The 14,698-nt window shown below is 36.2% G+C and overlaps 1 protein-coding gene across 1 annotated transcript in view; it reads right to left on the reverse strand.

The window, feature by feature from the left end:
- Positions 1-4,365: 4,365 nt before the first annotated feature.
- The window catches only part of LOC107002695, a 12,698-nt gene continuing 2,365 nt past the window's right edge, over positions 4,366-14,698 (reverse strand). The window contains exons 5-7 of the mRNA XM_015200835.1: positions 5,545-5,751; positions 4,961-5,086; positions 4,366-4,830 (exon numbers count right to left, since the gene is read on the reverse strand). Coding sequence (XP_015056321.1) covers positions 4,678-4,830; positions 4,961-5,086; positions 5,545-5,751 — 486 coding nt within the window. The 3' untranslated portion in view covers positions 4,366-4,677. The remainder of the gene's footprint in view (positions 4,831-4,960; positions 5,087-5,544; positions 5,752-14,698) is intronic.

Consider the following 14,698-nt stretch of genomic DNA (forward strand, 5'->3'; position numbering starts at 1 on the left):
TTTCAGTGATCCGGATTCTAACGTCCGAAATGCCGAAATTTTTATTGAATGTCCTTCTAGACTTTGGCTATGAAGCCGGTTGTCCCTCACGGCCAGTCTTACCCATTTTAAGGTCAAATTAGCCTTGAAGCACGCATCCCCCAATTTCAATGTTTTTTTGTCTGCTATAGCACACCATTTTTTTGGTGATCCGCATTTTGACATAAGAAATGCCGAAAATCTTTGTTAACGCCCTTCAAGACAGGCTATGCATTCGGTTGGCTCTCACAGCCAGTCCGATCCATTTTAAAGGTCAGACAAACCCCAAAGCGCGCATAACCCCTATTTCGACGATTTTCGTGTCCTATAACACACCATTTTTTGGTGATATGGATTCAGACGTCAAAATGTTAAATATTTTTGTGGACGTCTGTCAAGACCTTAGCTATGCAGTTGGTTGGTCCTCATGGCAAGTATGACCCGTTATCAAGGTCAAAAATGCCTCGATACTTGCATTCCCCCCATTTCAATGATTTTCGTGTGCTATAGCACACAATTTTTCGGTGATCCAGATTCCGACGTTGAAAATGCCGAAAATTTTTGTGTTCATCCGTCAATACCTTGACTATGCAGCCGATTGGCCCTCACGGCCAGTATGACCCGTTTCAAAGGTCAAACGGGCCTCATAGCGCGCATTTCCCCCATTTCGACGATTTTCGTGTGTTATAGCACACAATTTTTTCAGTGATCCAGATTTTAACGTCCAAAATGCTGAAATGTTTTTTGGATATCCTTCAAGACATGGGCTATGCAGCCAGTTGGACCTCACGGCCATTCCGACCCATTTTCAAGGTCAATCAATCCCCGAAGCACGCATACCCCCTATTTCAATGATTTTTGTGTGATAGCACAACATTTTTTTGGCGATTCAGATTCTGACGTCAATATTGCTGAATGTTTTTTTGGACGTCTGTCAAGTCCTTGTCTATGCAGTAGGTTGTTCCTCCCGGCCAGTCTGACCCATTTTCATGGTCAAACGAGGCCCGAAGCGCGCATACCCCCCATTTTGATGATTTTTTATTTGCTATAGCACAACTGTTTTTTGGTGATTCGGATTACAACATCAAAAATGCCGAAAAGTTTTCTGGACGTCCTTCAAGACTTTGAATATGCAGTTGGTTGGACCTCACGGCAAGTCCGACCAGTTTTAAAGTTTAAACAAGCCACGAAGCGCGCATACCCCCTCTTTCGTTACTTTTCGTGTGCTATAACACAATATTTTTTTGGTGATCTGGATTCCGATGTTAAAATGCCAAAATATTTTGTGGACGTCTGTCAACACCTTGGCTATGTAGCCGTTTGTCCCTCACGGCTAGTCCGACCCATTTTTAAGATCAAATAAGTCTCGAAGCGTTCATTCCCCCAATTTCGATGATTTTCGATAGCACAACATTTTTTTGGAGATCCGGATTCCAACGTCAAAAATGGCGAAATGTTTTGTGGACGTCGTCAAGACCTTGGCTATGCAGCTGGTTGGTCCTCACGGCTAGTATGACCCATTTTCAAGGTCAGACGAGCCTCAAAGCGCGCATATCCCCAATTTAGATGATTTTCTGTGCTATTATGTTGTTGAATCTTCGGTTAGTGTGTATCATATTCAATATAAATGTACTTGATACATAAACTTTGTGTTATGTATCACACACAAAAAAAACATGCTATTTGGAACAAGTACATGTATAATGTTTTTTCAAAAAAAAAAAAAGTATAGTATTTCTCAAACAAAATAAAATATATAAATAATAATATATCATGTCTAATATTTTAGGCATGATATCTAAATTGAAATTCATATCAAATTTATCTGATACATAATAATTACCAGACAATAATGTATCCATCTCAATAAATACACTTGATAGATAAACTTTAATGTTTGTAACTAAAACACTGTGTATCAAATTAATTGATATGTTCATGATTATAATATATATCAAATTGGGAATTAGATATAATGACAAACTAATAAATCAAATTAAATGCTACAACCACACTTTAATTTATTGTACCCTGTAGCAGACTGTTTGTCAGTCACATCTCTCCCTCAAACTCTTGCTCGTCACTCTCCCTCTTTCGCTCCATCTCTTGCTCGATCCCTCTCACTTTTATACAAACACAAGTGTATAAAATGCGTTTTTGTTTGTATAAAGTGAGAAAAAAATTGTATATATACATATATTTTCATTTCCCTCTCTCCCCTCACCCAAATCTCGCTCGCTACCCTCGCATCTATCGCTGATACAAACAGAAACGAAATGTATAAATTGCGTTTATGTTTGTATAAAGCGAGAGAAAATTGTATTCACTTGAAAATACATATATCTTCGTCCTATACACTTATAATTATACAATAGAAATATTGCCCTGCCCAATTTTCTATTGTCTTTCTCTTTTCTCGTTTTATACATACACAAATTATACAATTGATTTGTAGACAACTGTTTTGTATATGTATAGCGAATTATACAATTGATTTCTTTATATATGCATAGCGAATTATACATATTTATGTTTGCTATGGAGCGCAATTATGTAAACTTTGCTATAGCATACAAATATGAATTTTGTATTTGCTATATGTGAAAGTTGCTCTATCAAATTCAATAGTTTTCAAACTTTATTACATATATCATTATACGTATAAATTGATCACTAGTATTTTATGTATCCCACACAAAAAAAATGTTTTTTTAGAATAATTATATGTATAATGTTTATTTTTATAAAATACAAAATTTCTCAAACAAAATAAGATACACAAATAGTAATATATCATGCACTAATTCTTTAGACATTATACGTCAATTTGAATTTATACTAAATATATCTGATAAATAGCAATAACCACACATACATGTATCCATCAAAGCTATATATCTCTTCAACATTTTTATATGTTGTTTCAATGCATAGCGGATACACATGAATAATTTAATAGCACAAACATGGGCAGCTCAAGGTGATTATCTAAAGAAAATTTGCAAAAAGAAGATATCATATCTTTTAACTAACCCAGTTGAGTCCCAAAGACACGTTGTGGTACTGGACTACTCCCTTGTCCAAGAAGTAGGCAGAATCAAGTGATACTGCCCCTCCCCTGTATAATTCACACCTTGCCTAAATATTAAAATATTCCTTTCATTTTTTCCTTCCAAATATAGTGGCACTAATATATGAGAAATTTAACATCTTTGCATAAGCGTTTAACAGAAGTTTGGATACCATAACACGAAAGCACAACTAACAATGAACAATAATTAGCTGATCCATCCATTGAAAAATGTATTAATTATCCAAATTTGCAGATACGCATACCAATAAAATCAACTATTGTTTTCGACTTTTTTCAATCTTATTACAATTTGGGTGAGAATTGAAAGAAGAAAATTTGAATTGTTTGAAGGTAGACGGATTTGGAATAGAATTGAGAGAAGAAAATTTAAATTTTGAATTGGATCTGGACGGATTTGGAAGAGAATTGAGAGAAGAAAATTTAAATCTTGATTTGGTTGAATCTTTTAATTTTTGGGAGAGATTGAAATTAACTAGATAAGCCTGATTTGGAAAACTCACATCAATTTTATGTTCTCTTTCCTTTAAAAGTGTAACTAATTGTATTTAAATGTTTCAGATTTAATGTATCCGGCTTCTTTGTTATATATTCGGGTGCTTCTTTGTTATACATTCGGATAACACTAATTTTGAGAGATTTTAATAAATTGAAAAAGAATAAGGATGAAACGTAATCTAGAACTTTACACTATGAGATTTATGTAAGTTATACTACTTTAAATGCCTGAATTTGTATGTTTTAGATGTATAATATTTACATCGACTATTTCTGCTACCTCTATCATATAATTTTTTCGTGGGGTACCCTATTTGAACAATGCTACATAACATGTACCCAACTTTTTTTTTATAGTTTATTATTTATTTATTTATTTTAGATTTTTAAAAAAAATTGAATTTTTTTTTCATGTCTAAAAAACTTCAATACAACTTTAAACATTTTATGTGTGAAATTTTATATGGCCGAAGCTCAATCATTTCTGATTTCTGGTTGAAGTTCAAGCAAAAAAACAACTAAGTTCAGCCACATGTATGATGTTCAAGCAAAATGGCTTAACTCAGTCATATATACTTGAACTACCGCCATTGAAAACATCAAACCTAGCATGTTTAAAGTGTTTTAAAGTTTTTTTGATACTACAGATATGATTTTACGGTGGTCCCAAATTCTGGTCTATGTTACTTGAGCCCCTCTTATCACAATTCACAAACACAAATGTTTGAATATATGTAAAACATCAGCAACATAATAGATACTACGAAACTGACTACTCAATTGAATAAATGCAAACCGTCAATACATCAAGCAAAGCCAATATTACTAAACTTGAATGTATTGACATTTAATCTCTTAGCCAATCAAATGATAGAACAAATCAAGTCCATCTTGCAGTCATTATCCAATCACCTTAGTGTTGAACAAGTTAGAAATAGAGAATTGATGATATAGTTATACTTTGCTCCTATACAAAGGTTCTTGTGACTGTTTACTGGCCCGGAATTGACAAGAATAGCAACACCAAGAATAGCAACACCAGATTACCGGACTATCTTAAATAGGGATTATCAAGCTCCTTTATTACCTTTAAGATTTATGACAGCAAGCTCTTGTTCAACATATTCACCGGCACAAATGGGAGGATACTTGCTTGCAAGAGAACTGTCTGAAAAATGCCCTAAAGGTTTTAGCACTGCATCTGATGCTATGTGTGCAAATAGCTAGGTAAAACAGAAAATGAATCCAAGTTAGTATCAATTTTAACAAGTGCAACTTATGCAATAGAAAATAAAAAAATTGATCCAGATAAAAAAAAAAAAAAACAGATTTCAGTCTAATTTCCTCACGCACCGTTGAGGATACTCTCCACAGACAGCAGTTTTGCTCCAGAGCTCGTTTAATCGCATCAGTGGTTCTTTTAGTTACAACAACTTCATGCATGCCAGCCATGCATTCTCCAGCAGTCAACCATTCTATCTGAGTATATTATTGAACAATACATTTAAAATTGTAGCAACTGAAACTTCAACCAATATGCGAGGTAAATAGGGATACACTTATAAATCAAATTGACCTTTCAATCTATGATACAGATCTTGCAAATTGAATATTTTAAGATATATCTTGATTAGAAAATTTAGCATTTTAACATTACTATCACAGAGCTAATATTGAACTGAGAACAACAAGCTCTAATTTTCTTATAAAAGCGAACATACTCAATCAAACATGACATTTGTTTTACTTTTCTCCAATAAAAATGGAAAAACATAGGACCACAGTTTACTATTTCACCATGCCAAGGAAAGAGAGCACAGTGGTTGCATAACCATCTTAAGACCGTGTTGATGTTGATTGCTGGAGCTTAGCAGATTTAAATGTTAAATGCATTAGTACTGTCAAGAAAATTAAGAAGTGCATCAAATACTTTATACCTGCTTTCCTGCCTGAATAAGGAGGCACCCAACAGGAACCTTCACTTCCATTTTCTGCCCATTTCTAAGCCAAATACTTAGTCCAGGAAATCGACTTCTCCCATGAATAGTAAGGAAGTTCAGGTCATAGTGGTATCCTGCAAATACTGTTCCCTCTTTTCCATAACGCCTCAGGTCACTTCCCGTTGGAGCAAGCAGATGTGGTCCCTGGAAACTAGAATCAGTCATAAAGAGATGAACTAATAGAGCAAAAACATCAATTCTGGAAATTAGAATTAGTCATAAAATGATAGAAGAATAACATTTCTAGAAAACATTTTTAAACTCGCAGAACATATTATGCTCATACACCCCTGACATTGGTGGTGGGTCCAAGTACCAAGGTTAATTCAATAGAGAGAGACGATCAAATTTTCCTTTGAGAAAACAAAGGAATCTGTTTTCTTGTAATTTTCTGTCTTGTCCAAACCATTTTAAGCAACATTTCACTCGTAACGCAAGGAAAGGCGCCAAGAGTTGTCTCATTTTTATGATCCATTTCATCACTCAGAACAAGGATCCAGACTATACAGAGAGGATTATCAGAGACGAAGGATGGGAAAATAATCATGTATGTGTATCTAGTTCATGAAGTTAAGGACAAGATAAGGACATCGATTATTCAATTGCCGAATTTGAATCTTAACAACCTTCCAAACTAATCTAGTGGGAGAAGCTCCCACTTCTCTCTACCTTTTCCTTCTCGAGAATTCCCCAAAAGGTTCTAACGGTCATCTTGAAAGCAAACTGCTCTCCCTCGACTTGTTCAGCAAAGACCTCTGCCCTCCACACCAGCTCCCCAGACCCGGTCTAACCCCAATTTCAAGCCTCTCTACTGCTAATTCATCAAGGAGAAATCATTACCAAAGCCATCACTCCTTGAATAGGGAGAATTTCTGCTCTCAGGAACCCTCTAGCTGGGGGTAACTCCTTAATTTTCACAGCTGTACTGGGTGGCCCAGGCAATAATGGCAAAGCTACAAAGAAATAAGTTTGCCTCAAGTATGATTTCTCTGATGAGAAACCCCTGCGGTTAGTTTCACCAAAGAAAAACGTGCTATGTTTGCTGAAACCTGTTGTCTGAAGCATTGGTAAATTTCAACGAATCAGATTATCTATCTAAAAAATTTGTGCCAACTTCCTCAAATCAACCCCTCTTAAGGGTAAGGTCAAGATTAGTGCATATAATATGAAAAATGTGTTGTTTGATCTGGAGGAAGATCATATAAATATATACAATAGGAATCTCCATCTACTTTGTGGCATGAATATGAAGCAACTCAAATGGACTACTGATCTAAAAATCAGAATAGGAAATAATACTGGCACCGTTATGGATTACCTCCCTAATTACGGTGGAATTTCTTTCAATGGGATGCATTTTGCCAAATTTTCGAACCTATGGGCATTTTCATCATCACCGACAAAGAAACTTGTCCAAAACTAGGCCTACAGCTAAAATCAAGGTTGAAATCGATTCAACTAGACCTCAAGGCAGTTTTGATTGATCTCACTAATGAAGCAGGACACAAGGAAATCATAGTTCAGAAGGTTGAATATGAATTGATACTGGAATGCTGTAGTCACAGCAAAGTGCAGGGTCATGTAGAATACTCCAACCTGAATTGAGGAAAAAGATCGTTACTAGATCTGGGGAAAATAACAATGGTGTTGCAAAAGTCCCCAAAACTAATGAAACACGGGTGGAGATCAAGTGTGATAGCTTCAAAGATCTAAATGCTATAGCCCTGGAAGCTGAGATAGTGGAAGAAGAAAAGGGTTGGGCAACTGTAGTTAAAAGGAAAGGAAAGAAAAAAAAAGGAGCAATAAAATAGCTCTAAACAGATCAAAGCTGCAAGTGCGACAATATTCCTCAAAAGATCAGTCAGGAAACTGAAACAAATTTAAAGGAGACTCAGGCAGGATCATAATCCATGGAATCATCTCAAAAGAAGGATGTTATATGGATTTTGTTGAGGAACAGCCGAAAAGCAGACTATCCTAAAACTCATCCGGAATCTCCAAAAATCAGGCTGACAAACCTATTCCTAGGAAGATCCAGAGACCAGAAAAGAACTCTTTTTCAAGAAGATTGGGCCTCCTTATGATAAGAACAAAAAGAAAGGTGAGGAAGGTATCAAAAGAAATACCTATACCAATTGTGAGGGGACAAAGGATTTGAAATATAGAGAACTGCAACTCCTAACAGAGGAATCCGAGATTCGGAACAGTCTTGCAGGAATTTGCTTTTTTAGTTAGACCTCCAGAAATTCCAGTTGGAAATATTAAGCCACTTCTTGATCTTAAAAAAAGGAAATTATTAAACCGAGGATCAGAGAAACTGCCTCCTGGTTTCTCAGATATAAGCGATGGGGCTTAGGAGAAGAGTAATGATACACTGATTGTCATGGACAATATCCCAGTAGAGACTAATTATCAAATTGATGACTATGACAGATGATTATCCTCATTTTGAATCTGAATATGAACAAGAGGTTGAGGAGGTTTCATTTCAAAATGTACATGCTTTCCTATCTGAGGGGAAAATCCCCACATTAGCTAGGAACCAATCAATTTTACACCCTATATAAGGCAGGAACTTATTAAATGATCAACTTTTAATTTGATGAAATTTACCCGTTTCCTGGATGTCTGGATGGAAATCAATCTGGACTGTCTAGTTCTCAACAACATATCCAATGAAATCCCATAAGTGGAGTCTGGGGAGGTTAAATTGTACGCAAACTTTACCCCTACATAGCTGGGGGCTGAGAAGGATTGGCTACTTTTCAAGGAGTCAAATCCACAAAGAAGATAAACAAATCTGTAATTCACATTATTTCCAGTGTGCCCTTTCATAGAACTTAAGGAGTACTAGAACTCAAAGTGCATTCAAAAGACTCAAAAGCTCTCAAAAATCAATACTAACTCACCCTAATTTGTTTGCAAGAACTCAATATGAAGGCAAAATATTTGAACCAGTAAATCAAATAGCTTGGCATGAATGGCTGTTACTGAGTTACTCTGCTGTAAATAACAAAACTTGGGGTATTTGGTCCAATGACTTTGATGTTCATAGTTCTTACAATCAAGGAAGTATATCAAGAAGTTGCCAGCAAGATTCTCCACAATGGTACCAATACTGAGGTCCACCTCTCTACTGTCTATGCTAAATATAGGACTATTTTTGAGGAAGGAGCTGCGGGAAGATTTGATCAAATTCTCTAGTACTTTAAATGGACCTTGGGTGTTGATTGGTGACTTCAATGACTGATCCTGAGGAAAAAGTAGGGGGAAATCCTTACAGAATAGACAAGAGTTTTGATTTCCTGGAATACTTGAGATACTGGTATGTAGGATGTTGGCTTTCTGGGAAATATGGTTACCTTGTGCAATAAAAGAGGGACCCCTCATACTATATGCAAGAGGCTTGACAGGATGATTTATAACTCAAAATGGTTTGACTTGTATGGTAAATGTCTGTAACTCATCTTGCCAATGCATGCTCTGATCATGTGGCACTTCATATTCATATTACCCCGGCTGAAGAGGTATACGTAAAGCACTAAAATTTCTTGACTGAGCATATGGAATTCCATGAGGTGGGAGATTGAAACCTTAGAGTTCAATGGAAGCGAGAACTTTGATCTCTTGCTTTTTGCTGAAATATGACTTAATGATTTATTCCTCAAAAACCCTTCAAATATAATTCTTATAAAAGTAAGAAACCTAAATCCTATTCCAAACTAATAACAATAACTTATAACCTAATTCTTGTGAAGCTATGAAACATAAAACTGTAGTGTAGAATAATAAATTAAGCAACTAAAAATATGATTAAATACTTAATATGATGGCTTCCAACACATCCACAACATTAACCCCCCTCTCATGTTGAAAGAGTTGTCCTCAAGCTCGAATTTTTATGGCAATCATCCAGAACTTCCGGAATATTGTCTGCTGAATCATCCAATTCCAGCCAGAAAAAGTCATTCGCACCGGTGAATGGCTGAATATGGTTCATCATAATTTTAGCATAATCCCTTAGTTCTTCTCTCTGCCATTTCCGCACGAGTTAATTGCTTGACCAAAGGGGTCTGGTTTTTGGACTTGGTATTAGTCAAGGTAAATGAATCGACTAAACTAGTAGCAGATTTTTTTGCCAAGTTTATTGTGCGCCAAGACTTGTCCTGGACTGCTGCCTTTTCTGCAGTTGTTGTTTTCGCTCTAAAACCCTAGATACACTCATTGCTATCGATAAGTCAAGTGGTTTGAGCAACTGCACGTCCGTTCTGATTGAATCATCTAAACCTGCCATAAATAATCCCATGTGCAAGTGCTCTGGAATAATCTCTCATCAGCCCTAGCAAGCTTTCTTGAAACTGACGTTGATAAAGTTCAACCGTACCAGTTTTCCGAAGCGTGACCAATTCGCCCACCAGATTGCTACTTTCGGGAGGTCCAACTCACTGGAAACACGTTTCTGAAAGTCCCTAACTCATTGGGCCCTTCACTCATTTAAGCTGATAATAATTGTGCTTCACTTAACAGTTGAAACCCAGCCACTCCAACCTTTTCCGCATCTATTGTATGTTGATTTTCAAAAAATTGCTCAAAACAATGTGCCCAAACTAATGGGTCGCTGGTGCCATCCTAGGTAGGAAAATTTATCTTTGCATCCCTTGGTATTGTCAAATTGGAATTACCACAAGTTTGATGATTCTGACCAGCCAGTTGAATAGGCACTATATTGCCTTTATTAGTTGGAATTGTTGATCTACCTGTCATCAGCGCACTACTGGATTCTGCCCCGTAGACTGCTGGTTTTCTATAGTCAATTCTCAAGCTAGAAAATAGTTCTTGAATAAGTCACAGGACGATGAACATGAAAATCTAAATCAATTGATTTCGAGTTTCCCTTACCTTTGTTCGAATTCCTAGATCAACCTATTTTTGTATATTACTTCAGCTCTTTAAAGGGAGACTGAAACCTTAGAGTTCTATGGAAGAGAAAACTTAGATCTCTTGCTTTTTTGCTGAAAAATATGACTTAATGATTTATTCCTCAAAAACCCTTTAAATAGGAGCCATATACATCAATAGGATGTCTAATTCTTATGGAAGTGGGAAACCTAAATCCTATTCCAAACTAATAACTATAATAACCTAATCCTTATGAAGCTATGTAACATAAATCCTATTCTAGAATAATAAATAAAACTACTAAAAATATAAATTAAATACTTAATTTAATGGCAGTTTCAGAAATACTTTAATATAATGGCTTCCAACACATCCACAATACTTTGTTTCCTAGTCCGTGAAGAAGCTGGATAGACTAAGAAGAAGAATTTTGTGGAAAGGCAACAAAGAGAGGGGGAGATATTATATGGTGGAATGGGAGGTCACTCAATTAAGAAAAGGACAAGGAAGATTAGGAAAAAAGAATCTGGAAATCCGAAATTCAAAACAGCTGCCTTTTGATGAAATGGCTTCTGAGATTCTGTGATGAAGAAAATTCTCACCGTAAGGAAGTAACTATTCAGAAGTTTGGACAGAACAGTCCTTGGTGCTCAAGAGTCTAACTGAAGTGAATTGCACTTATCAGACAGGAATATGGAGGGCTATCAGAGGTCTATGGTCAAAGCTTCAGGAGTACTCTAAAATCAAAGTGGGCAATGATAACAATTTTAGATTTTGGAAGGATAATTGGTTAGGGGAAGTACCACAGCAGGATAAATTTCCAGATCTCATGTTATTATCTAGCAGCCCTGAAATTGTTGTGTCTGATTATTGGTCCCCCAGGGTTGGGATCTTAACTTTTGAAGGCACTTAAATAACTAGGAGACAGAATGAATAGTTGACTTGCCAAAAGAAGTGGATACTTTTGGTGGGAAAATAATGGAGCCTTATAGACTTAGATCGAGACACAGTTTAGAAGGAAGTTTCATGGTAAATAAGTTATACAAGAGGGAGAATAGCATTATGAAGGATGAAGAGCTAAAGATATGGAAAAGTGTCTGAAAGAACATAGCCCCTATAAGACTGAAGTGCTTCACATGGCTAGTGGTAAAAAAGGCATGTCTTAGAGCCCGTTTGGATTGGCTTTAAAAAATTAGCTTTTAGGTCAAAAAAAGTCAAACTTAAATGACTTTTAAGTCGAAATAAAGAATAGGGGGAGACCTACTTTTGGTTTTAACTTACCTTAATTCATTTAAACTTATTTTAAGTTATTTTTAACCTTGCCAAACACTTCCTATCTTTTATCCTAAGTCATTTTGACTTATTTTAAGTTATTTTTATATTTGTCAAACACTTCCAAAAGTCAAAAACTAACTTAAAAGTAAATTTGACCAACTGTAAGCCCATCCAAGCGCCCTCTTACTCATGAAGTGTTACAAAAGAAGGGGATAGTTGTGGTGGCTAGATGTTTTTTTGTGCAATGAGACTGGGAGATAAACAATCACTTGTTCCTCAATTGTGGAGCTTGTTTTTCAGACTCACAAAGACAGTGTGGACAATGCATGAACATACAGCTGGTCTAATGAGTTGTTAGATGAAAAGAGGGGGACGCAAAAGTCATAAAAATGGTGGAAGATAATACCCTCTTGCATATGGTGGTCAATCTGGAGGAAAGAAATGGGAATTGTTTTGAAGACGATCAAATCATTCCATGATGTGAAATGGAATTCTCTGGTGACTTATTTTTTTGGTGACTTTATTTTTTTGGTGTAAACAGAACTATATGGAGGAAATAGAGGAGTTGTAGAATTTCTAGGAGCTTTATAAAGCTAGAGTCTACTTGTTTTGTAATATGTTTCTGATGGTGGCCATTATTGGGAATGCTGAAGATAACAATACTAATACTAAAAAAAAGAATGGCACAGTGCTATGAAAATTATATATGAGGAAGTAGTCACCAGAAGGATGGCACGGTGCAACACAAATTAGATATAAGAAAGTAGTCACTGAAAAGATACACAAAATTACGCCAATAAATTATGAAAAAGTAGTTACAGAAAAGATGGCACGGTGCTACACAAACACTGACGGATATGGGGTTGACACAAAAAGTCCCAAAATGTTGCCGGAAATTGACGCGTGGTGACATGTCGGACTGAGTTTTCATTGGTACTACTTTTGTTAACATAACCATAAGTTAGGCGGTGGGCGTATACGAGTCACAGCCACCCACCGGCATCAGAAGTTCTTTGTTTATATATCAGGATTATAGAAGCACTGATGCCATGTGAAAAATATAAAACAAAAATATTATTAAACTATATATCTACATTGTTACATTGATAGCCTATTTATAGTCACTATATTAGACTCCTTTTCTAACTAGGATAACTACATTATAATGCTTTTCCAAGTAGAAATCTATATACTATTCCTATTTTAAGTAGGATTGTATATATTATTCTTGTTCTTATTCATATTCTACCATAGTTGAACATCGATTCTTTAATGGACCAAACCATCTAAAGTTATCCCACCATTACCTCGTGACTAGTTTGCAATGAAGTAGAATGTGATTATAAGTCTTCACATGTCTCCTAACAAAGAAAACACCAACTTATGTAGACAACTTTCACCAACTTATGTAGACAACTTTTTGTTTCCTAAAATTCTTCGCCATCAAAATCACCCCTCTAGTAGCTAGCCAAGTGAAGAAGCGACCTCGACACCTTAGGAATCCAAGCTGAATCATATGAAGACAATCCTCCACTCTCACCAAAAGCTTTTTGTAGAAGGAGTAAACACAAAACATTGTGTTAGTCTCTAACTCCCAACTCAAAGCATCGAGTTTGCCGACTAGCTCGATTGCTTGTGAAGTAAAGCTAGCAATCTCTAGAACTCGGTCACCTCCAAATCTTGGAAATCTCTCATGAATCTCTATAGTCCCCAAAACCCCCCACCCCTTGTGTCCCCCTAACTTGCTGAACAGACAATTACTTTTGGCAAGATACCTACCCTATACAAGATCGAAAATCATCCTTTAGTGCTAAATCTCCACACCACTTCAGCAATGTATAATAAAAGGCTCCCCATCCCTTCATTATATTCCTCCACACCCCTTTTCTAAGAACTTAAACAACATAACTACTCTTACTGATTTCACAAATTTTCAAATGAATAAGAATGGGTCCTTATTAATCATCGTCTTTATTGATGATATTATTCTTTTTTCTAGTAGCTGCAGAAAGTCTCTTCAGTTACTGATAGAGGCTCTATCAGGATATGAGAAAGTATCAGCAAGTTGGTCAAAAAACTTAAATCAATGTGTTATACCCGCACCCAATGCTCAACCTGAAGCAATCTCAAGGGTTGAGAGCATTACAGGGACTGAGCGCATTTTTTCTCCTATCGAATACTTGGGATCTCCATTGTATGTTGGGAGGAAGAAGATATCAATATTCTCATAGATATAATCAAAGTGCTAAACAAAATTTCTGGCTAGCACACTAAATTCCTGTCTACTGGTGGAGACTCTGATGCTACAAAACAGTCAAGCTTGGGAGTGTTAAATAACTGGTTGACATAGACGTTGTGAGTTACTTGATTCCGTCTGCAGTGCCTCAGAATCTTTCTTTATTTATATACAATGTTCTTATCATTGTCCAGACAGTATCATTTTGGACACATTTATACTAAACTATTCATAGAAGCTCGTGACTTGTACTACCAGGTTCAAGAAGTATTTCGGTCTTTCCACGTTGTTGATTCTAGAACTTGTTGTTTATGAGATTCAATGTCTCAACATTTATTCATGTTTCTTAAATATCACAATGGGATTCTATTGATTTTGGGTTCGCCAAACAGATTGGGAATAGGTATCATTGTGGTTTAGGCAAATTGGATCGTGACTTTGATGCAAAATGGACCTTTGGTCAAATCACAATCTTGGAATGCCTCGTGTAAGGTTAAAAATTTGGTCAGCCAGCATATTTTGAGGAAGGTTGGAAAAGGGGATGCAGCTTTTTTATGACAAGGAAACCGAAGCCGCTACCCGTTGGTTGTCCAGTGGAGTGGATGGGATCTCTTTTTCTTCCCAGGAGAACCTTTTATGTGACTTCAGACCATCTCCAACCCCACCCCCCCCCACCCCACC

The sequence above is a fragment of the Solanum pennellii genome, chromosome 10 (genome assembly GCF_001406875.1).
Source record: "Solanum pennellii chromosome 10, SPENNV200".
Lineage (NCBI taxonomy): Eukaryota > Viridiplantae > Streptophyta > Magnoliopsida > Solanales > Solanaceae > Solanum > Solanum pennellii.